The 24313-nt window shown below is 41.5% G+C and overlaps 1 protein-coding gene across 12 annotated transcripts in view; it reads right to left on the bottom strand.

Moving 5' to 3' along the window:
* Positions 1 to 705: 705 nt before the first annotated feature.
* The window catches only part of XPO4 (exportin 4), a 121428-nt gene continuing 97820 nt past the window's right edge, over positions 706 to 24313 (bottom strand). For 9 of the 12 annotated variants that reach the window (XM_036251071.1, XM_036251074.1, XM_036251075.1 and 6 more), the window contains 10 exons: positions 19142 to 19301; positions 18496 to 18665; positions 17052 to 17226; positions 13089 to 13382; positions 11665 to 11845; positions 6657 to 6775; positions 4561 to 4691; positions 3826 to 3943; positions 3353 to 3445; positions 740 to 952 (listed from right to left, as the gene is read on the bottom strand). In XM_036251071.1, the coding sequence (XP_036106964.1) occupies positions 755 to 952; positions 3353 to 3445; positions 3826 to 3943; positions 4561 to 4691; positions 6657 to 6775; positions 11665 to 11845; positions 13089 to 13382; positions 17052 to 17226; positions 18496 to 18665; positions 19142 to 19301 (1639 nt within the window). In that variant the 3' untranslated portion in view covers positions 740 to 754. Of the gene's footprint in view, positions 953 to 3352; positions 3446 to 3825; positions 3944 to 4560; positions 4692 to 6656; positions 6776 to 8839; positions 8944 to 11664; positions 11846 to 13088; positions 13383 to 17051; positions 17227 to 18495; positions 18666 to 19141; positions 19302 to 24313 lie in introns of those variants that run through there. The other 3 variants (XM_036251073.1, XM_036251084.1, XM_036251082.1) reach the window with 3 other exon arrangements.

The raw sequence follows: 24313 nt of genomic DNA, 5'->3' as shown, positions 1-24313 counted from the left end.
AATGGCTACAGTTCCTAAAAGTTTTTTTTTATGGAACAAAAATATACACGTATTTTCCTCCTCAAGTTCAGGCATCAGAGACTGACCAGAGATTGGTGTCCCACAAAACCTGCCCCCAGCCGTGACCCGGCCGGTGAGCCCGGTGCCTTCTGCAAGCTCGAACTGAGCCACAGGGAGAGAAGTGCCACAGCACAGAACTCTTCAGAGTGTGCAGCCTCTCTTGCATGATTCGAAACTCTCAGGGTGGCAGAGGGGAAGAATTTATTAAAATGAAGAAACCGAGAGCCCACAAACAGAAATTCTGACTCTGAGGGCCTCCCGGACGGCCTAGCTCCTCAGCACTGCAGCTGGTTGCCAGACGTTTGAGAAACATCATGGACCACATCTACCTAATATTTCATAATGAAAATCCTAAACTTTGGCTAGCCACCTAATGTTTGACAAAGAAGGAAAAGGCACTGAACATGATTTCATGGTGCCCTTATCAGTTTGCACATATATGGAATTTCATTTTGAAAATGTTAAATCACCATTCAAAATCTACAGAACACTTATGACCGACTGAGCGAACACCTAACAGCAGACGCTGATCTGGGCTGAGCTCCACCTCACTGCGTTCGTTACATGTCACACTGCCAAGCTCTCCAAAACCCCAAAGGCCAAGGAACTGAAGGACAAGACAAGACTCAAGTCAACTTTTAGCAATTCAGTGCACTTTGCAAAAAGATCTAAATTAAGCATAGAGTTTTGTTCTTTATTTTACACAAAGAAGACCACCGACATTTGCCATAAATTCTTCCAAACTCTTTAGAAAGGCCATCTTCTGCTTGCGATCCAGCGTAGGAGGGGTACTGCTTGCAGTGAGCTTGTTGAAGGCGTCTGCTAACCTCTGGTAAATGACTGGGTCTTGTTGACTTGACAGTAGCGTTTCCACCAATTCAGAGTACTCGGCCTGTTGAAGAGATAAGGTGTATGTAAGAACACATCTTTCTCAACCTCCACACAAGTCAGTCCCACCAGTCACTGGACAGTGGGATTCCAAGAGGCAGGGTCTGCAGCTCTACACAATTAGCACATATTCTAGGTTCTATCCCGACCTTTTCCACTGATAACTCATTTGTTATAACAACTCTACGAGGAAGGTACTGCTTATATTCCTGTTTTGTAGGTGGAAACTCTTACATACAGTGAGATTATCTAATACATCTAACATCATACTGCCTTTGACCAAGAAGCCACGCAATTACCAATTTTGTTGCCTCTTCTGTGTTTTCAAAGCACATTATTTATGTTCGTTTGCATTTTATACATAATCTAAGTCTGCAACCTTTCAACATTTTCCCATAGGGGTCTACAGACAGATACCATGTCCAGACAGTTCTGCGGACAGGTCACACAAATGCAGGGGAGAGGTGGCCAAGCTGGAGGAGGGTTTGTGGTCCTTTCGCAAGTGGAAGTGGAATAGCTGAGTGACTATGCACATGCAGCTCAAACCAGCACTGTGTCCAGCGGCTCTAGGAGCAAAGGCAGCAGGAGCTTAACAAATACAGGGGCATGACGTGTGTGTAGTTTTTCTATTTGTAGTAGCCTCCACAATAAAGCCTTACACAGAGGAGGGGGTATGTCATCAGAGAAAATGAAGCCAGGGCAGCTTTCCTAGATAAGCGCTCTCTTTCTCTTTTTTTTTAATCCTCACCTGAGGATATGTTTTTAGAGAGGAAGGAAGAAAGAGAAAGAGAGAAATACCAATGTGAGAGAGAAACATCAATCGGCTGCCTCCCATACATACCCCAATCAGAGATCAAACCACAACCTAGGCATGTGCCCTGACCGGGAATTGAACCTGCAACCTTTTCAGAGTATGGGATGATGCTCCAACAAACTAAGCCACCCAGCCAGGGCGACAGGCTCTCTTGAAAAGCTGGTCTGCCACTGTTCTTCATTAGCTTCTTGGGATATCATGATAACCAAAATGGTAAAACCACCTATTAGTTACATCTGGAAAAGAAGAGTAAGGGTGCAGCACCCGCCCTGAGTGGCTGCCCCTCCAAGGGACAGGCCTGTTCACAAGAGAGCAAGAATAACTCGAACCACATCCCTGCTAACGTGAAATGGCCAGGCCTCTGGGCCGACCAGCAGGGTGTCACCCTCACCAACTCCAAGCTCCTGCTCGCTACTCTACAATGTATGAACATGTGTTTAAAAAGGCAACCAGAATGTAACGGATTGTATTTAGGGCCAAGAAGCCCATCTTCCAAGTAAGAACAGGAAGTCAAAGGACAAAGACAGGCCCCTGACTGCGACGGGCCTGTCTCAGGAAGTGAACTCACAGTACCTGCACCTTTGGGCACAAACATTAAGGGAAGCCTGCCTGAGGGGGTCTTCAAGGAGTATGGTGACCACCTTAAAATCCTATCTTTCTAAAAAAGAAAATGAATGAAACCTTGAGTGCCAGTCACAGCAAATGCTATGGCCTCTACACTTTAAAAAACAAACCATCACTGACTTGAGAGAGAATGGAAGGGAGGAGGAGAGTGGGGAGAAGGGGAGGGGAGAGAGAGAGAGAGACATCGATTGGCTGTCTCCTACACGCCCCCTACCAGGGATCAAACCAGGAACCTTCAGTATACTGTACAATGCCCGACCAGCTGCGCAAGGCCAGCCAGGGCAGCCTCTACACTTAGAAAAGACATCTTCATTCCTCTAGTTGATCACTTAGTCATGCTGGGACATGTGCAGGGGTGGGCTAGGTGGGGTGGGGAGTAACGTTTTGGGAAACTGATGCTTCTCATACACTTGATGGGCACTTACAACAGGACAAGGGGGACGGGTCAGCCAGCACAGCCTTTTTTCTGTTACATTAACCCCAGTGAGTGCTTCAGTCTTTAAAGACTCAAAAAAGGAGGGAGGAAGGAGGGGGAAGGGAAAACACGGTTTCCATGCTGCAGTATGAAACGGACACTGCTGTTTCCCATGTTCTCTGAAGGCAGGCTCTTCTGGGTCCCCAGTCTCACTCATCTTGTTTTCCTTACAAAAGTGAGTTCCTCAAGAACAGAACATGTCTCCATTATCCTCTCACATCTGATTCCTGGTTCCTTGCAGTTGTTTAAGGACAAGCTTTAGGGCAAAGGATGGTTCATAGCAGTGCAGAAGGGAAAATAAATGCTTATTAACTGAGAAAAAGCTTGTCCAATAAACAAAAAAAGTCAAAGCTAATAAGGAGGTGAAGAAACAGGACCTCACTTCAACAGAACTGCAATCCTGAGTCAGAGAGCCCGAAGACCTGGAGGGGGAGCACCCACGGTGGGCGAACCATCTCCTCGAGGACCGGCCCGAGGGGCTGTGACCGTACCTGGTGCAGGCACACCAGTGTGTAGAAGGCCTCGCCCGCTGCTGTAGTCATCTCTGCGCTGTGCTTCTGCAGAACCAGCATGTCAAACACCAGCTGAAAGGGCACAAGGAAACGGCTGGATAAAGACACACCGCATGGAATCTCAGCCCTCCAGCCCCTCTCTGTCCTTATTCATTACATAAATCTGAAAATTAAAGAAATGGTGTTTTAAAAGTCTAACGATAAAATACAAATGTGATTACTTGCTGTGGTATAGTAATTAAACTATCCAATTCCCCATTATATTTACATAAATTTTCAAGAACACAAAATAGAAGCGGAGAGTTACACGTCCAGAAAGTGAATCTCCAGAAAACACAGTGAATAAAACGTTACTATTAAAGAAGGTAAGCATTTCCTGATTTGAAAGATTTATGTGCACAAACGGTCCTTATCAAAGCAGGTGACCTCACGATCTGGCACCCAGACCTTACCTTCAGAAAGTGCCGTGTGGCCACAAACAGCGGTGAGTCTGTGTCCTGAGCTTTGGCACACTGCTCGGCCAGTGGTGTCAGGGCCTCCAGGCACAGCTGGCAAACCTCTGAGCTCATTCTGATCATGAAGGTCAAAGAGCAAATGCAAGTGGACACACTTGACGTATTAAAGACAAAAAATGGCAGCTATTATCACATGGAAGGTATTTCTAGAAACGACTGCAGGAAAGAGAGTATATCCATGTGCAACACATCTTTACTAAGCTAAGTGAGAACAGACTGCTGAGGTTTTGAGAGACCACAAGTGTTTGGGATCCAGGGCTAGAGACTTGCAGAGTGTCCCTGACTGTGAGGCATACTGATAAAGGCCCTGTGCCACCACCATCGGGTCACTGAGATCAGATACTCAGCAGCAGTGTGTGCATCACCCTGTGCCGCCACCATCGGGTCGCTGAGGTCAGACACTCAGCAGCAGTGTGTGGCATCACCAATCGGGGCAACTTAATACAAGAGTGATTTGGGGAGCAAATCTGGGATCTGTCAAAGAAGAAGAAAATAAGACAAACTAACAACAACAAAAACAAACACACACAGAATTAGGGCAGTTATAGAGATGGTAGCTTTTTAAAGAAAGAAAACTGAAATATAAAAGAAAAATACAAATTTTGAAAAATTTTCATCAGGTAAGATTGTTTCCCATGTAACAAGGGATAACGATGCTCATTTAAAGGATACGAAGTCATTCCCAGTTCTAGAGAGCACATCAGACTTTTAAAAAGGTCTTCAGGAAGCTGTGGTATTTTTTCAGGAAAAATCTCACAGATAAACGTGATTAATTTGTAGTATTGATTACAAAGGGTTGGAAACTGAAAAAGAAAAAGTAAATATTTAGATGGCTATCTAATTTTATTTTCATTAATACAAAAAAATAACATAATAACAGGCAAGCTTCTAAGTATAATGATTTAAAAAAATTTTTTTTTCTTTATTGATTTTTAGAGAGAGGAAGGGAGAAGGAGAAAGAGATAGAAACATCAATGACAGAGAGCATCGACTTGCCACCTCCTGCATTCCCCCCACTGGGGATTGGGCCCACACCCTGGGCATGTGTCCTGACTGGGAATCAAACCGGCGACCTCTTGGTGCATGGGTCGACGCTCAACCACTGAGCCACACCAGCTGGGCTAAGTATAATGATTTTTTTAAATTGATTTTCAAGAAAGAAAGAGACATATACAAAAAGACAGAGACAGAGAGAGAGAGAGACATCTATCTGCTGTTCCACCTACTGATACATTCACTGGTTGATTCTTTTATGTGCTCTGACCCGGGATTGAAACCACAACCTTGGCATATTGAGGCAACACTCTAATTAACTGAGCCATCCGGCCAGGGCCTAATGATTTTTTAAGAACACAGCCCTGGCAGGTTGGGCTCAGTGGTTAGAGCATCAGCCACCAAACCAAAGAGTTCCAGGTTTGGTTCCCGCTAAGGGCATGCACCTCAGTTGCAGTTTGTCCCTGCCCCAGTCGTGTGGGTGTCTCTCCCACATCAATGTTTCTTTCTCTCTCTTCCTCCCTCTCTCCCTCCTGCTCTATCTGAAGATAAATGCAAAAATGTCCTCGGGTGAGGATAAAATAAATAAATAAATAGAACACATATAAGATATAGAAAACATAAGACTTAATTAAATGTAAAAATAAGTTACAATAGAAGAAATATTTTAGTAACTGATATGATGGTAACACATAGCAGAAACAATTATTTTCTAAATAGTTAATAAAAGCTATAACCCATTTTGGATACTGTGTTTACCTTAAAATGTAAACAAAGTAGACAAATTTCAAATAATTAAATGACCTGTGAATAAAACCCTATGCAAATGTGTATATTTGCATTCAAGCACATTGGAAAAACACAAGAAGGTAATACCAATGGTTAAGATTATTTGTAGAACAGCCTTCACACTCCCAAAATTTATTGCCTGGTAGAGTAGGTAATCAACAGTTTAAACCTCACTTAAGAGAATACACATCTGAACGTGTACTGCTTTGTTTGATTAAAAAAAACCCTAAAAGCAATCACCGTATAGAGTTGACTGAGCATCCCCACCCTAGCACTTGCACACAAATATCTGGCTCCGGGGCACTGGAATCCTTTCCTACAGGTGTCTGTCAGGAGAGAAGCACTGCGCTGGCAATCCACAGCCTTCTTACTGTGACACTCAGCCCACCCTACTGTCTGTGCCCATGGGCGCAGGCGAACACACCTCCCTCTTCCCCTCCACCCATGCCCTTGTCCTCAGCCTCATCACTAATACACCCAACACTGAGTGGTGAAACCAAGACACAACACAGTCAGAAGGTACAAAATTAAAAACTGTATGAGTCTTGGTTTCTTACCATCCCATTTCTACATGGAGTGACTTGTCAATTCCTTCCACTGTTCAATCCCTCAACCTGAAAATAATGCTCCACAGGTACCAGAGGAATGCATAAACATCTAACTTAATTTTAGTTGCTTATTGATAAACAATGAGGGAATCAAAACCGGTAGCATCAGAATGCAGTTCCTCAAAGATGCACTTTTCTGTAAGTAACCTATTTTGAATGCAGAACTCTGGGGCAAGAGCAGAGAGGCCTGTGTTCTGAGCTGTAGACATGAGTGTGAAGGGCACTAACAAGTAATAAAAATATTTGATTTTCACATATATTTAACAGACAAGCAAACATTCATGTTCCTTAACTAAATCAGAGGCATATTCTGGTCTAAAGTATCTTGCAACTTCAAGCATACACATTTTAATGTTCACATTCACTTTCTTCAATTACCTTCAAAAGATCTTGTGACATCAAGGGCAGAATTAGGTTGACTCCATATAAAACCACATCCGCGGCCGACACAGACCTGCTTGCTGCTTGCCCTGGCTCGTGTCCCCTAAACACTTCATCTGTAAACAGAAACCACTCAGTCTTACAGCGTAACATGAACAAAATTGTAAAGTTGCATACATTCTACCCTGGAGAAAGTAAAAACAGATTCAAACCCTAAGCCACAATGAATCTGAGTGGATAATAAGACAACTAACCAGTGAGCTTGCCTGGGTCACTCTTCTGTATTTCACTTTTTAGGGTCCCAGAGTACTCGTGTTCTGTGCTTACATCACATACTATTCTTTAATAATAAAAGAAAACTAATGCTTAACCAATGTTGCAAAATGTATAGCTACTGCACTGGCAAGCTGGTCACACTAGAAATTAATTAATTTCCACATTTTATCTTAAGTGCATGGAATTTTTCTAGCTGAAAAAGAATGGGGGAAAATATAGAAATTAAAATGTTACATAAAAAAGTCATTAAAAAAAACTCAAAACTACCATGGCCTGGCCAGCATGGCTCAGTGGACTGAGCCGTCGTCCCACGGACTGAGAGGTCCTGGTTCAATTTCCGGTCAGGGCACATGTCTGGGTTGCAGGCTCGATCCCCAGTGGGGAGTGTGCAGGAGGCAGCTGATCAATGTCTCTCTCCCAGACTGGTATTTCTATCTCTCTCTTCCCTCCCCTCTCTCTAAAAAACCAATAAAAAACATATTAAAAAAAAATACTACCATGATAAAGGTTATTATCCTTAATCCATAAAGAATGCCTGTAATAGGAGCCCTAAGACTTAAATAGATAAGCGAGCAAAGTCCATAAACAAATGTCTAACAAAACAACCAATCCAATGAAAAACAGTTCATTCTAATCATTAATCAAGCAATGCAAAAAAAACCCCAAAAAACTAGTTTTTTAAAATCCTCACCCGAGGATATTTTTCCATTTATTTTCAGACAGAGTGGGAAGGAGAGAGAGAGAGAGAGAAATATTGATTGGTGGCCTCCCGCATGACCCCGACCAGGGCCAGGGACCGAACTGAGGTATGTGCCCCTTGACTGTAATCAAACCCGCCACTCTTTGGTCTGTGGGCCAATGCTCCAACCACTGAGCAAAATCATCACCCAGGACTTAAGATGACTTTTAAACCATAACATTCACATGCTGGTCAGGATACAGTGGAATAGTTACCCTCAAAAGCTATATAATAAAAACTTTTTGAGCACTGTATATACTAATAAAGATATAATCAGAACTTCAGACAGATTTGTCCACAGAAGGAATATTGCATTGCTATTTATAACAGCAAAGTCATAAATATTCCAGATGTCCAATATCAGTGAGACTGATTAAATTCCAAAATGTGGAAAACCATTTAGCCATCAAAAAGTCATGAAAGCCCTGGCTGGTTTGGCTCAGCGGTTGGAGCGTCGGCCTGTGGACCAGAGTCCCAGGTTCAGTTCCAGCTAGGGGCACGTACCAAAAAAAAAAAAAAAAAAAAAAGTCATGAAAAATTTTAACAAGGAGGAAAAGGCCAAGATTAAAAAACAAAACAAAAAACAGAATATAAATTATATTTAGAGTATGACTACAAAAAAAAATTGTATACAAGAACCAAAAGGGAAATTACCAAAATGCAATTTATAGTTGACTCTGGATTATGTGAAAGTATGGGTGATTTTTCTGTCTCTGTATTTTAAAATTTTTCTATTAGGAGCATTTTACTTTGGCTTGGCTGGTGCGGCTCAATGGTTGAGCATCGACCCACGCACCAAGAGGTCACTGGTTAGATACCCGGTCAGGGCACGTCACGTGCCCAGGGTGTGGGCCCGATCCCCAGTGGGGGGCATGCAGGAGGCAGCCAATCGATGTTTTCTCTCATCAATGTTTCTATCTCTCTATCCCTCTCCCTTCCTTTCTCTCTAAAATCAATAAAGGAAAAGAAAAAAAAAAGAGCTTATTACTTTAGAACAAGGGAAAACAAAGATAAAATGGGGCACAAAAAAAAAAAAAAAGCACTTCTAATTAAAAGGCACCTTTCAGCCTAATTCTGAACTTCTCCGCAGGGGTCTGTTTCAGCTGATAGAATCCCATCTTCCAAAGCAAGGCATGGGAACCTGCATTCCATCAACAGGAAGCCGGGGCCTGTCTGGGACTTGAAGCTGTCCTGGCACTGCCCGCAGGCTGTCACGTGGAGGCTATGGCCTGGGGCCTGCTGGGCTTGGCTCTTTGGCCACATGCTCTGCTGAGGATTCAAGAATAAAGCGTAGAGGTCCTGCCAGTTGTGCCTTTGATGACCCACCTAGCATGTTCATTTCATTTCATAATATTTAAAATACTTTACTTTATCTCACTTATTATCTTTATTTTAAAAACAATGACTTAAAATATTACCTTCCTTTTTACCATCTATTTAATCCCTTAATGCTGTTTATCATCTTTCTATTTTAACTCTTTTCATTTTCTTTCATCTAAACTTCAATCCTATCTACCCTTATTTTATTCTTTCACCCTTACTTTGTACTTTCAATCCTGAGTTTTAACTTCAATTTCTTGTCTTAATGCTTAATTCTGATTTGAACCTTTTGCTCTTTTATTTTGAAAAGCTGCCCTCCCTATTTAGCTGTCGTGTTCCCATACGTTGTAGATCAGCAACTTACACCATAAACCTGGGAGACCGTAGGGGCTTTTCCCCTCCAAGTACCCTTAACAGCTCTCCCTCCCTTCCAATATCAGCTCTGACTTTTTATTCAGATTATTCAGGGCACAGGCCTCTGAACTGGTGCTTACACCCTGGAAAGTCTACAGAAGAGTTTCCAAGAACCCACAAATCAACTACCACTGTGTGGGACTGCAGGGTGGAGACTCTGATACAGAGGCATAAAAAACATTTCAATAATCTTCATTAAATTTGAGCAATGTATCTACTATTTTGTTACTGCCAAAGGGGGCGGGGGGTTTGGAAAGATGGGCAGAAAAAGATGAAGGGATTAAGAAGTATAAATTGGGCCCTGGCCAGTTTGGCTCAGTGGTTAGAGCGTCGACCTGTGGTCCAGAGACACCGGGGTTCGGTTCCCGCTAAGGGCACGTACCTCGGTTGCAGTTTGTCCTTGGCCCTGGTTGGGTTGTGCAGGAGGCGGCCACTTGATGTGTCCCTTTCACGTCGATGTTTCTCTCTTTCTCTCTCTTCCTCTCTCTCCCTCCTACTCTATCTGAACAAAAAAATGGAAAAATGTCCTCGGGTGAGGATAAAAACAAAACAAAACAAAAAAGAAGTACAAATTACTTGTTAGACTGATGCACCTCAGAGGGAGGGAGGACAGGAAGAGATTAACCGAAGAACTTATATGCACATATGCATAACCAATATGTTACGCAATATGTTATGCACATATGCAACAGGCAATAGTGTGGGGAAGGCAGCAGGGGGCAGGAGCAGGGGGTCAGTGGGGGGATAAATGGGAGGACATCTGTAATACTTTCAACAATAATAAGTTTTAAAAAAAAGAAAAAGAAAAAAACTGCAGGTTGGCCTAACAAGCACTCTTCTTTTTTTTTTCCTCACCTAAGGATATTTTTACATTTATCTTCAGACAGAGTGGGAAGGAGGGAGAGAGAGAGAGAGAAACGTAGACATGAGACACATTGATTGGTTGACTCCCTTAAGACCTGAACTGGGGCCAGGGACGAACTGAAGCCGAGGTACATGCCCTTCACGGAACTGAACCCAGGACTCTCTGGTCCGCAGGTCGACGCTCTAACCACTTAGCAACTGGCCAGGACCTAACACACACTTTTCAAGGAACTGGCTCAGGATTTAAAGGCGCATGACCTAGAAAAGGTTGAGCACTCCTGAACCAAGGACCAGTCAGAAGGGACCAGAAAGCATGGGAACACTGCTGAGAGGTGGGCTGGTGGTGGCAGCTGCAGCCCTGGCAGAGGGAAAGCACCGAGGGGTGGAACAGGGCCTTGGAAACCATTTCACCTGGGGCCAGGTGGACTTCGAAGGAGCGTAGACTGTGAAGTAGACAGTGCCTGGGGTAGCACAGACACTGAGAAGAACTGCTGTTCAGTGAAGAAGGAGACAGAGAAAACAAGCTCAAGTATAGGGCATAATGAGGAGAGTGGAAAGTTACAGCACCCAGCTCAAGAAGAGAATCTTAGAAGGATGAAGCATTCACAACCACAAATATCTGCAGAACATGAAAGGAGGCACTAGATAGTTTGTTTCCTCTTAGAAAGCAAGATCTCTTTTGTATTAAGACAAAATGGGCCATGGGGTAGGAGGGAGGTGAGGGAGCACTCTACAAATAGATAAGGTTTTAATTACTGGTGAAGCTCCCACCTGGAGTAACTCGGGGCTGCCAGGCACCAAGCTCAGCACCAGGGCCTTACGAGCTCATCCATGAACTCAGCAATCCACTGACAAGTGAGGAAAGGCCCTGGAAGGCTGACTGCCTTCCCCAGGTCCTGCTGTCTGTGAGCCACTAGGCTACTCTCCCAAGGGCAGTATGTGAGCTCCGGTGATCAGCATTTCCCACCCCATAAGGATTCCAATGCCTCACTTTGGAAGGCTTTCTGGGAGCGGCCAATGTAGGACCCAGAGAAGGGACCAGTCAGTGAAACATAGCTCTGAAGCCTGGTTCTGGGATGTGAATCTGTCCTGCAACTTACTAGCATCTGTTTCCTCATCTACAAAATGAATAACAGTGGTACCCACTTCACGCCTGTGATAGGAATAGTGGCTGGCATTTATTAGAACCTAACAGATGGAAGATTTTACTCTTCTTACAAGAGGAAAGCCAAGCAGGAAGGGTGGGGGTCCCTTCTAAGATTCACTTTACAATGACCACACAGATGACACTTTCATCTATTCTGTAAAGTAAACTTCCTCTTAAGATTTCACTTAGCATAAATATCCTTTGCTTTAATAAAAGCAACAGTAACGACAAAGTTTATACCCAACCTGTATCACTGAAGTCGATGAACTCTTTGGACAGGAGGTTGGTGAGAAGTTCCATAATAAGGAGCAGGTCCTGGTACTGCTCCTCCTCGGCTGTGACGTCTACTCTCTGCCGCCCCAGGTTATTCTTAGAATACACTTGCAGCAAAGTGAGGCAAGCTTCATATAAATTCATCGCTTTGGACTGTAAGAAAACAGGCAGAAATTATGCTACTAAAACAAATATAAATATTAAATAAATTAAAAAATATAATCTAATAAATTTACTCTAAATCCCAACAGATCTCAAATACTTGTTTTACACTACATTAAAACATTAACAAAAAAATAAAAATTACACACTAATTATTTATGGTTAAAATATGAGCAATAAAATTTGACATCCAATTTTTTTATTCACTTGACTAGAGAAAATAAGATTTTGGCGACAGAATTACTCTACTGCTGCTGTTCCACCTCAATACTGATTTTAAGTTTTAAATAGTACAACTTGCAAAAACACCGCGTACCAGAGAACGGCCTCTGGGCCGCAAGAATGGCACTGCAGCACCCTCTACACTACCTACCTGTGGCCACATTTTTGATATTTAAATACAGCCTCACTTTTGAGCAAGCTCCTTTGATCTAATTTTTTAAATGACAAATCAGGAGCCTATATTAAATGATTTGGACAAGATTTAAGCTAATCTGCTAACAAATACAAATATATATTTAAGGTTGTTTTTAAAGAGCTTTCTGAATAATTCAATGGAACAAAAAGTACATCTTTGCTTGCTGAATATAAAAGAACTCAGTGTGTCTAAACACTCATCTGGTTTACAAAACAAAACATACAGACTGACATTTAAAATTTTAGGCCTTAGGGTTCTACCACAGAGAAATTGGTTCAAGTTCTCTACCATAACTCATTTGTTTCATCAAATATTCCTTATGTGAATGAGTTTGATTTAATAACATATTAGCCCAAAGAAATTACTGAGTATTCAAATGTTTTTAAGCCAAGAATTTGTGTTCATTCAATTATGAGTTCTTTTGAAAACAGTCTTTTTGAAAAACCCTTTGGAGGCATAAAAAAATTCAGATAATCTTCATTAAATTTGAGGAATGTCCAGCCCTGGCCAGTTTGGCTCAGCGGTTAGAGCGTCGGCCAGAGAGACCCAAGTTCAGTTCCCGCTAAGGGCGCGTACCTCAGTTGCAGTTTGTCCCCGGCCCTGGTTGGGTCGTGTGGGTGGCAACCACTTGATGTGTCCCTTTCACGTCGATGTTTCTCTCTCTCTCTCTGCCTCACACTCTATCTGAATAAAAAATGGAAAAAATGTCCTCGGGTGAGGATTTAAAAAAAAAAAAAAATTTGAGGAATGTCCTACTATTTTGTTATAGCTTTAAGGAGTTTTAATCCTGAAGGGATAAAATTAGAAAGTGCTCACCTCTCCAAGATAGCATATCTGTTTATGTGCAACTTCAACAAAAACTTCTATTATGAGATTGACAGTCTCTGGGGTATTTTTGTAAACTTCCATCAATCCAATGCAATTGGTAAGGAAGTCCATTAAGAAATTAAAAAGGATTGCGACATTGTCAATCTGGGTGGCCTCGGCAATGCCACACAGGGCCTCAAGCGTGGCGGTGATCTCCTGCTTGACCTCCTCCTGCTGGCACATCTGCTGGAAGTTCTCCTGATTGATCACCCTTAGGAACCGCTGCTGCAGTGGCTGAAGAACCTACAAAAACAAAGCATGGATTTTCTAAAAGGCTGATTCACATACCTTATTTATTTCTTCAACTTTATTTCCTCAAATAGGATAGTCAATTTCCAAAAAATTTTCAATTGTTGGAAGGTAGAAAAAAAGCACAGAAAACAAAGAATATCTGAGCCATATGCTGTTTCCCATTTTGAGGGCCATCACAACTTCTACATGAGGCAGACATCATCTCACGCCCACTAGAATGGCCGTTATCAAAAAGACAAGAGATAAATGCTGGTGAGGATGTGGAGAAAAAGCAAACCCTTGTGCAATGCTGGTAGGATTGTGAACTGGTGCAGCCACTACAGAAAATAATAGGGAGGGTTCTCAAAAAATTAAAAGTAGAACTACTACATGACACAGCAATTTCACTTCTGGGTACATATTGAGAGGAAATGAAAACACTAATTTGAATATCTGTTTGTGTGTTTATGTGCAACTTCAACAAAAACTTCTATTATGAGATTGACAGTCTCTGTGGTATTTTTGTAAACTTCCATCAATCCAATGCAATTGGGAAGGAAGTCTATTAAGAAATTACAGCCCTGGCCGGTTTGGCTCAGCGGTTAGAGCGTCAGCCTGCGGTCCGGAGAGACCCAGGTTCGGTTCCCGCTAAGGGCACGTACTTCGGTTGCAGTTTGTCCCCGGCCCTGGTTGGTCGTGCGGGTGGCGGCCACTCGATATGTCCCTTCACGTCGATGTTTCTCTCTCTCTCTCCCTCCCACTCTATCTGTACAAAATATGGAAAAATATCCTCAGGTGAGGATAAAAAAAAAAAAGAAATTACAAAAGATTGTGGCGTTGTCAATCTGGGTGGCCTCGGCAATGCCACACAGGGCCTCCAGCGTGGCTGTGATTTGAAAAGATATCTGCACCCATGTGTCTACAGCAGCATTATCTACAATTGCCTAGATGTGGACACAGCCTAAGTTTAAGTGTCCATCGATAGAGGAGGGATAAAGAAAGCGATGGTGTATATACACAACGAAATACTATTCAGCCAGAAAAAATTAAAACAAAATATCCTCTTTTGAGACAACATGGATGGACTTTGAGGGTATTATGGGAAATAAGTCAGACAGAGAAAGACAAACACTGTATGATCTCATATATATGTGGAATCTATTGTTAAAACAAAACACCAGCCCTAGCCAGTTTGGCTCAGCGGTTAGAACGTCGGCCTGAGGTCCAGAGAGACCCGGGTTTGGTTCCCGCTAAGGGCATGTACCCCAGTTGCAGTTTGTCCCGGCCCTGGTTGGGCCATGTGGGTGGCAGCCACTCGATGTGTCCCTTTCACGTCGATGTTTCTCTCTCTCTCTCTCTCCCTCCCACTCTGTCTGAACAAAATATCGAAAAATGTCCTCAGGTGAGGATAAAAAAAACAACAAACGCACAGGAAAAGTTCTGCTGTTTCCAAAGGTGGGAGTGGGAACAGGGATTTGGAAAAGGTGGTCCAAAGGCAAACTCCCACTATAAGAAAAACAAGCTCGAGGGACGTGAAGCACACGCCGACTACAGTGGCGCTGCAGGACATACAGGGATGCTGTCTGAGTGGACCCTGGTTACCACAAGGAAACAAATGTTTTAATCCTTTTCCTTTTTTTATTGCATCGATATGAGATGATGGATGAGAACTAAACTTACTGCAATAATGATTTCACATTATATGTAAGTCAAATCATTTATGCTATACACCTTAAATATATACAGTGATGTATGTCAATTACATCTCAGTAAAACAAAAATTACACGTTATGGAAAAACATTAAGTGCATGCCAACATCTCACTTCCTTAAGTAATTTAGCTTCGAGAGAGAGAGAGGGAAGAAAAGAAGGAAATCACACAAATCACAGAACACAACTTTAATGCCATCCACAGAACTTGGCCACTTCCTTCATCTCTTTCCAATAAAACATTAAGCTTCCACATTAGGGACTGACACTATTTTCTACAGGGGTGGGCAAAAGTAGGTGGCAGTTCTGAGTACACAAAACAGTTTATTCTTGTATTATTATTTATTAAGTATTGTGTTATTTTCCATATGAATAACGGTAAACCTACTTTTGCCCCGCCTGTATAAAGGGCCAGAGGATAAACATTTTAGACTTGGCAGGACACCACCTCTGGCCCAACTACTCCGTAATGACTGTCCTGGAACTCAGACACAACGACAGACAACAAACAAACAACTGAGAGGAATGTGTTTCACTAAAACTTTGTAAGAACAGACAGCAGGCTAGATTTGGTCTGTGGGCTACAGTTTGCCAAACCCTGTTCTACACAGTCAAGCCCAATACAAGCTCTTGACTGTTTTCTCCTCTCCAACCCCACTTAGGACAGAACACAATGTTGGACACTCATTCCTGCCCCGAGTATGAGAGTCAATGGGCACATTCATGAAGATACTGTCTTAACTCTGTTGAAAGCTGCACATATAATAACACAATTATTTCAATGATAAACACATGCTCAGTCTGGCTTTTCTTCTGGTTCTGAAGTCACAACTGCCTAATGTCTGTCCCTTCTCATCAAAAAGATGATGGGCTGACAGCTTACATACAACGCCAAGTCTTGGCTCCTGATTTAAAAGCTTATTAGATGAAGAAATGTCCATCATGGTTGTTATGGGCTGAATTATGTCCCCCAAAATTGGTATGTTGAGGTCCAAACCCATAGAAACTCAGATCATGGCCTTATGAGGAAACAGGTTGTTTATAGATAGAATCGGTTAGATTAAGATCAGGGTAGACCCCCTGATCCAGTACGAATGGTGTCCTCATACAGAGGGAAACTTGAACACAGCACGCGAACATGGAGACTCACGTGAAGATGAGCCCAGAGGTGAGTGGTGTGTCTCCAGGCCAAGGGATGCTGAGGATGGCCAGCCAAGCCCCAGAAGTCAGGCAGGGCCTGGACCAGATTCTCCCCTGCAGCCTGACCTCAGACCTCCAGCCTCCAGAACCACGAGACAATACATTTCTGTTGTTTAAGCCACTAAATATGTGGTGTTCTGTTACAGCAGCCTTACTTAGCAAACTAATACAGTGGTTAATTCGCATCTCCTTGTTCAAGACAAAAGAACACTTCACTGATTCTTAATAAAGAAGAAATAAGAACCAGTTCAGGTTCTCATTTGAGTTGGGGAAAAAAAAAAACTGCAGAAAAAGTGATAATTAATATTCAGTGTCATCACAAGCAGATACAAACAAATCATAAGATGATATTAATAAAATAATAAGCTTCGCCCTGGGTGATTTGGCTCAGCGGTTAGAGTGTCGGCCTGCGGTCCAGAGAGACCCGGGGTCGGTTCCCGCTAAGGGCTCATACTTCGGTTGCAGTTTGTCCCCGGCCCTCATTGGGTTGCGCGGGTGGCAGCCACTCGATGTGTCCCTTTCACGTCGATGTTTCTCTCTCTCTCTCCCTCCCTCCCTATCTGAATAAAAATGGAAAAAATGTCCTAGGGTGAGGATAAAATAATAATAATAATAAAATAAATAAAATAATAAGCTTCAACCTATACATAATGAGGGAAATATATCAGAAAAGCGATGACCGATGTTTGTCTCCACAGACTATTTTATGGCAACACACAGATAAAAACAACAAAGTTCCACCAGAGGGTGCAATCAGAATCAGGCTATTACCTCGGTCCAATACTGTTGCTTGGTTTCTGTGTCCATCTGTGCAAAACCTCCCAGGACAAGAGCCTTCATCAGCGTCCTTTGCACCGGACTGGACAGAAAATTCAGAGGAGGGCTTCGGCTCGCAAACTGCTTGGCTAAATTCCACCAATTTTCACACTGGATTACCAGATTTGCCCTGTGGGCAGAGACAACAAAAGAAAGATGTACTACTTATACCATATGTATGCTAAGTAAACAAATGGAAGGTGGCTGGACTTAATCAATACAAACGTACAGAAAACTGGGCACAGACTTTGGAGTCCTACAAGCTTGCATTTAAATCCCATTAGCAATCTGACAATGTAAAATGTATTTACTCTCTCTTATTTAGCAGTTTCCTAATCTATAAAACAGGGATAACAACAGTAATAACAACCCCAAATCTCATGGCTGAGACTTATATGATTAAATGAGATACTTTATATAAAACGCTTGGAACAGTAGCTAATATATTATAAAAAAGTCAATAAATAGTAGCCAATGACTTGTAATAATAATCGTATTCCTATGCAGTAAGAAAAATGAAAACATTTCCAGAATTTGTTGTAGAAAGCACTAAAAATTTTACTTTGCAAAATTAAATTATTTTTAAATTACCAGTTTTTCTTATCTATAAAATGGGATAATACTAATAGGATACCTGAAAAATCAAATGATATTATTTTATATTAAAGTTTTTTATAACTTTCATTTATGAATAAATTACTAAATTAAACATGAACATTACTCATAAACTACTTAATGCCGAGTCTTTGAAGTCAATGCAACCCTCACTTGTAACACAGGAAAGCCTTATTTGCACTTGTAACAGTAACATGGCATTGTTTGGTTTTTTAAAAATGTTTTTATTGATTTTTTTTTTTTTAGAGATAGAAACATCAATTGTCTGCCCCCTGCACACCCCCCACTGGGGACTGAGCTCCCAACCTGAGCATGTGCCCTGACCGGGAATTGAACCAGGACCTATATCTAGGTCCATGGGACGACACACAATTCACTGAGGCACACTGGCTGGGCATGACATTGTTTTTTAAACACAATGCTCCATTGCTTGCCACTTGCAAAGTCTACACTAATAAGCAAGCTGAGCCTTGACTGGTTTGGCTTAGTGGTTAGAGCATCAGCCCGCAGACCAAAGAGTCTCGGGTTCGATTCCAGTCAAGGGCACATACCTTGATTGCAGTTCAGTCCCGGGCCTGGTCCAGGTCGTGGGTGAGGCAACCAATCAATGTGTCCCTCTCACATTGATGTTTCTCTCTCTTTCTCTCTCTCCCTCCCTCTTTCTCACTCCATCTGAAGATAAATGGAAAAATATCCTTGGGTGAGGATTAAAAAAATAAAATTAAAAATAAATAAAAAGCAAGTTGATCGCACACACATAGCATGGCTCTTACAATCAGCTTACCTTTCTCTTCTTTCCACCAAAGTGACAAGGAGTTGCACAGTGTCACTTGCAAGGTCCTGCTCACTACTCCACACTGAGAGGTTGCTGATAACTTTCTGTAAGAGGTAGCCAATAATCCACTGAGAACCCTCAGTATCTGCTCCAAATGCTGTACTGAATGGCAGACTTATCTTAAAAAGAAAATCAATTTTTTAGGCCAGAAAGAAAGAATCTATAGAAAAATCAAACTGAAATTAGCATCTACATATGAAGTTATTGCTTACATCAATTTTATAAATTCATAGCTGTAAATTAAAAAAATATATATATCTTCAATCCACTTACGTTTCCCAAAGTAATTTTCCTGTTAGTTTTAATTGTTCTGTTCCTAACACACTAACATATTTACACCAAATACAATGAACATAAATTAATTCATTGTCAAACAGTAATCTGTAACTTTATATTCATTAAAATATGCTGAATCAAATGACGTGCCTTAAGAAAAGTTATTAAAATAGCATGCCATTAATATAGTCCTCTTCAATGTGGAAAATGGTCAGCTCTTAGTCACATTTTGATGAGGAAATCTCTAAGAAAGTGTTCACATTTCTACAATCGCCATAATCATAAATCCAAATGAAGTTAAACAATTTTACATTCTGACCTGATCATATAGCTTCTCATCCACCAGAAGGTAAGTCTTTGCCCAGCGCTTTAGAAACCAAACAATGTCTTTGCCCATTTGAGGGCTTAGCAGGTGAGTGAGATCTGCTCTTATTGCTCGAGACTCAACTTCGGAAACTCTGAGAATGGCAGATAACAGCCTACGGGTACAAAAAGAAGTCATTTATTCTTTGATCTTTTTATTAGTTATGTTCTTCATAAGAGCCCCTTTTTGTTTCCCAACTCTGGATTTAAGTCAGGTCATACTTGAAATGTTCATTAATAAGATTGTAGACAAATACCCCACTTGTGGCTAACCTTTCAGGAAGCAGCAAACAAGATAAATAAAGATAAAGAAAGGGAGAGGAGTTGTGGCCAGGGACATCCTTCTGTTGAAGTTGTACCTGCTTTACTGTCTAAAAAGATTTTTCAGATTCAAATGGAGAAACATGTAAAATTCAAGTTCAAGCTGGTATGGCTCAGTTAGTTTAGTGGCATCCCATGCACCAAAGGTCACTGGTTTGATTCCCAGTCAGGGCACATGCCCAGGTTGCGGGTTAGATCCCTGGTCAGGAGGCAACCAATTGATGTTTCTCTCATACATTGATGATTTTCTCTCTCTCAAATCAATGAAGACTTATTTTTTAAAAATTTTTAAAGTTCAGAACAGATGTTAAATTCTTCAGCACATCATCATTACTTAACACCACCATGGTTAGCACTGTTTGTTTTGATAATACATTGGTCATTTTATAGTGCAGGGTCTGGTAATTAACTTATTTAATGTTATTTAAATAATGTTATTTAATTCAGAATGTTTTGAATATTGACTCCTATCTCTAAATCTGATTAATTTTTTTTTTGTTATGTGCCCTTAGCGGGAACCGAACCCAGGACTCTCTAGTCCGCAGGCCATCGCTCCAACCGCTGAGTCAAACCGGCCAGGGCCTATCTCTAAATCTGATAGTCCTGTCTCAGCAGAATGGCTCAGTTGGTTGGAACATCATCCCATACATCAAAAAGGCTGCAGGTTTGATTCCTGGTCAGGTCACATACCTCGGTTTTGGGTTCAATCCCCTGTCAGGTCCCTTACAGAAGGCAACCAATCGATGTTTCTCTCACATCAATGTTTCTCTCTCTCTCTAAAAATAAAATAAAATAAAAAAATCAATCAACATATCCTTTGGTGAGGATTAAAAATAAATCTGACAGACCTATTCATTTGCTAACAAGCTTGATTCTTAATGGTATTATAAATATCTTGCTAGAAAAATTACCTACATGGTGTACACAATGTCTTCTCCTACAGTACATGATTCACATGGCTGTGTGTTCACAACACAGCCCGGCCTGCAGATAAATAAAAAGCCTGTTCCAGTGAGGGGTTAGGGGAACACAGAAGCAGAAGTGATACATATTTAACTTGACATTAGCAAAAAGACAAAGCAGCAAAGATTTGATTGAAAGAACTCATCACCACACCATTTTGTGAATATCAGTGCCAAGAAAGGGGTCTAATCACAGGAAGTTTGTCTTCTACTGTCCCTACTGCTCTCAAGACGACTGAACTGTCTCCTTGTGATGAAATCTTATGGACATTTCAGTTCTTTATCTAGCTGAATGTCCCAGAAATACCAGATACTACTGACCACTCCACCCTTTTGAAACGTCTTCCCCTGCACCATATGTTTCCTAATCTGTTTCTTACTCTTCCCTAGGTAATGACATGCTCCTCTCCTCTGACCCCTTCTATAAACAGGTGGTTTCTAAGGTTTTGTCCCCAGAACCTCTTCTTTTTCACCACCAGTGCTCAAACTTTTAATAAAATTATTTTAGGGTGCATGTAAACAATAATATCCTAACAACTTCACAATACTTTTAAGTTGATATATCAAATTTTCCCCATAAGAAAAAATAGTTTTGGTAAGATAGAATTTGATGCTTTTAAGAAGTTGTTCTTCTCTAAAACAAAGAAATCTAGAAAAAATTTTAAAAGTGAATAGTTTTAATAACACAATTTGGAATAGAGTAGCGATTTAAATTTATGCACTGGAATTTAATTAGCACAGTGTTATGATACTCACCATCGTCCATTTGAAAAATAAACAAGTTTCTAACAGTTGGAAACTTTACACTGTTTCTTTTTCTCAAATTTTTTTTTATCCTCATTCAAGGATTTTTTTTTTTTTTTGCATTTATCTTCAGATAGAGAGGGAGGAAGAGAGAGAGAGAAACATTGATGTGAGAGAGACACATCGAGTGGTTGCCACCCACACAACCCCAACGGGGCCAGGGACGAACTGCAACCAAGGTACATGCCCTTAGTGGGAACTGAACCTGGGGCTCTCTGGTCCACAGGCCAATGCTCTAACCGCTGAGCTGAATCAGCCAGGTCCTTAAATTTTTATTTTTATTTAATTCCTCTGCAGACTATTATCCTAATACATTTTATATTCACTTTAATCATACAATATACTTCTCTGAAACAATTATCTCTAGCTATTAAAATATAATTTTAGCCCAGCCAGTGAGACTCAGTGGTTGATCATCAACCCATGCACCAAAAGGTTGCTGGTTCAATTCCTGGTTAGGACACATGCCCAGGTTGTGGGCCAAAACCCCACTGGGGGACATGCAGGAGGTGGCCAATTGATGTTCTCTCTCATCAATGTTTCCATCTCTCTCTACCTCTCTCTAAAATAAAGGAAAAAATTTTTTAAAAAATATATAATTTTATACAATTTCCAATGATCATAAGACTTTTAAAATATCTCCTGTATTGAGTTATTACAATAATTATTAGTACACAATTGTGCAAAATATAAAACATTTAAATTATTAAATATAAATACAAAATTTTATTTTTCCAAATCAGCCTTATGAATCTATGAAAAAATATTACTTATTGCTAGAATAAGACATAGTTGAGTATAATGTGGCTCATCTTTCCTTTTAATAGATAAACCAAGTAAATGGAAGACATTTTAAAAATAGCAGAGCCCTCAATTATTTAAACTTCTGCCAGTTATATGCCAAAAATCACAGAGCTCTACCACCAAAAACAATTTTTAATAATCACTTTATTAAGTCACCCTTCAGGGTTATTTAAGGCAAAGGACTGGAAGCCTCCTGACTGGTCAGACTCCAGGCGGCCCACTGCCCAGGCACAGACGCAATGCCACCATCCGGCACTCCACAGGTTTGTACACCCCTGCCAACCACCACAGTGAGACTTGGAACAAGAAACAGTTTTGTGCTTTTTTTGTAAATTGGAAGCAAGGTTATGAAAAGTACCACAGGCAGATGAACCTGGGCTCCCGGGAGCGTATCCTCATTCCTGTCTTTCTCCTCACCACCCTCGATCAACCCATCCCCAAGAGCTGCTCCTGAAACATCTGTCACCTACCTGCCCTTCCCAGCTTTACTCTGTAATGGAAATGCTTCCTAACTTACCAACCATCCTTCACATTCAGCTTCCACACTGCAATCCTCTAATGAAACAATTTGATTCGCTCACTTTTCTGTTTCAAACCTTTTTCAACACTTTTACTCCAATTTCACTACCCAGTCCACAGCCCACCTCCACCTTCAGCAAACACCTGTCCCCTCATGTGTGCACACAAGCCTCCTCTCACTTCTGGGCCCTTGCTAGGCTGCTGTCAGTGCCCAGAATACTCTTCCCTTCCTCTGTATGCTGCAAACTCCCATTCATTCCCCCACCATCCGTTTAAATGCCACCTCTTCCAAGGAGCCCTCCCTCGGTCCTCCTCCATCGCTCTATCAGGATTCTACTGTGTTCTCAGACCTCAGCGTGTAGAGAAGCTAAAACAACTGATGATAATGTTACAGTATTGTTTTGGTTGTTCCTATCCCAAGACTGGTGCCCTCATCCTACATCAGCTCGTCAGCATGCTATCTGAACATATTTTACACTTCAGACAGCATATGTGTCCCATATATTCCAGTCTTGGTATTACGGAAATTCTTGGATTATGTTTGCATTTCATAAACCAAAAGTCAGCACAGTGAACCCAAGAGAGCTTTCTTTAACTTCTCTATCATTATCACTATCTATCACTCCGGTTTGGACAGCATCTATCTCTGGATGACAGCAACTAGCCTCTTCACTGGTTTCCCTGCTCCCACCTCTACCCCTGGAAGTTCATCCTCAGTGCAAGTTCGGTACCTTCTGCTCATAACCCTACAAGAGCACCCACTCCAGACAGTGCAGATACTACAAAGGCCCAGACTTCACTAATTCGCCTCTGTTCTCCCTCTAACTCCATCTGCTACACAATTCCTCCTAACTCTGCTCCACCCAAGGCTCCTGCTGTTGCTAGACGGCTGCCTGCGGTGGGGCCTGGCATCAGCTGTTCACGGTTGTGAGGCTCTTCCTTGGCCTTCCTGGCCACGCACCAACCTCAAGCCTCGGCTCACCAGACACATTCTAACAAGAGCCAACACCAAGTGCCCTGCTTAGAAGTTCAGGCAGTCCCCGAATCTGCACTCATGATCCCCAAACCTGCTCAACTTCTTACCACAGCATTTATGGTCTCCTGACACACGACACAATTAACTTATTTATTGTCTCTCCCGTACAGGGAGCTTCAAAGGGGAGCAATTTGTCTACTCTGCTCACCAATGTCTCCCAAATGCCTAGAACAGGCCTGATACGTAGGAGGTATGAAGTAATGATTTGTCAAATAACTTCAAGGAATGTAAATTAACTTTCAATCAAATAAGGAATATCTCTCTTACATACCATTCAATTTCACATTAAATTCTTCGATCTAAAAAAAAATTGGTGATTTTTCAGTGGTTGTTCCAACTCTCATCTCATCCCTCCATAGTCTGTGCTCTCAGATACCAAAATGTTTTGCTCCCACAGTGATACCTGGGACTGGCAAAAACTGAAAAAGCACTGAAAACATAAGGAAAGCATTCCTGATGGTACTGCCCAGACAAGAAATATGACAAAGACCATCATGTGACAGCATCCTGAAATGAACTGCCCTTGAAATAACATTAACCATGAATCAAACCAAAGCAATAGTAATGATTTTCAGACACTTAACCCTAGGCCTACAGTCATCCTGAAAGGAAAAGAGAAAATGTTTCTAATAAAGCATTGGTATTTTATTTCAAACAAGAGAATGTAACAATAAAGAAATAA

The sequence above is a fragment of the Molossus molossus genome, unplaced genomic scaffold (assembly GCF_014108415.1).
Source record: "Molossus molossus isolate mMolMol1 unplaced genomic scaffold, mMolMol1.p scaffold_m16_p_10, whole genome shotgun sequence".
Lineage (NCBI taxonomy): Eukaryota > Metazoa > Chordata > Mammalia > Chiroptera > Molossidae > Molossus > Molossus molossus.
This window is presented reverse-complemented; position numbering and strand designations above follow the sequence as displayed.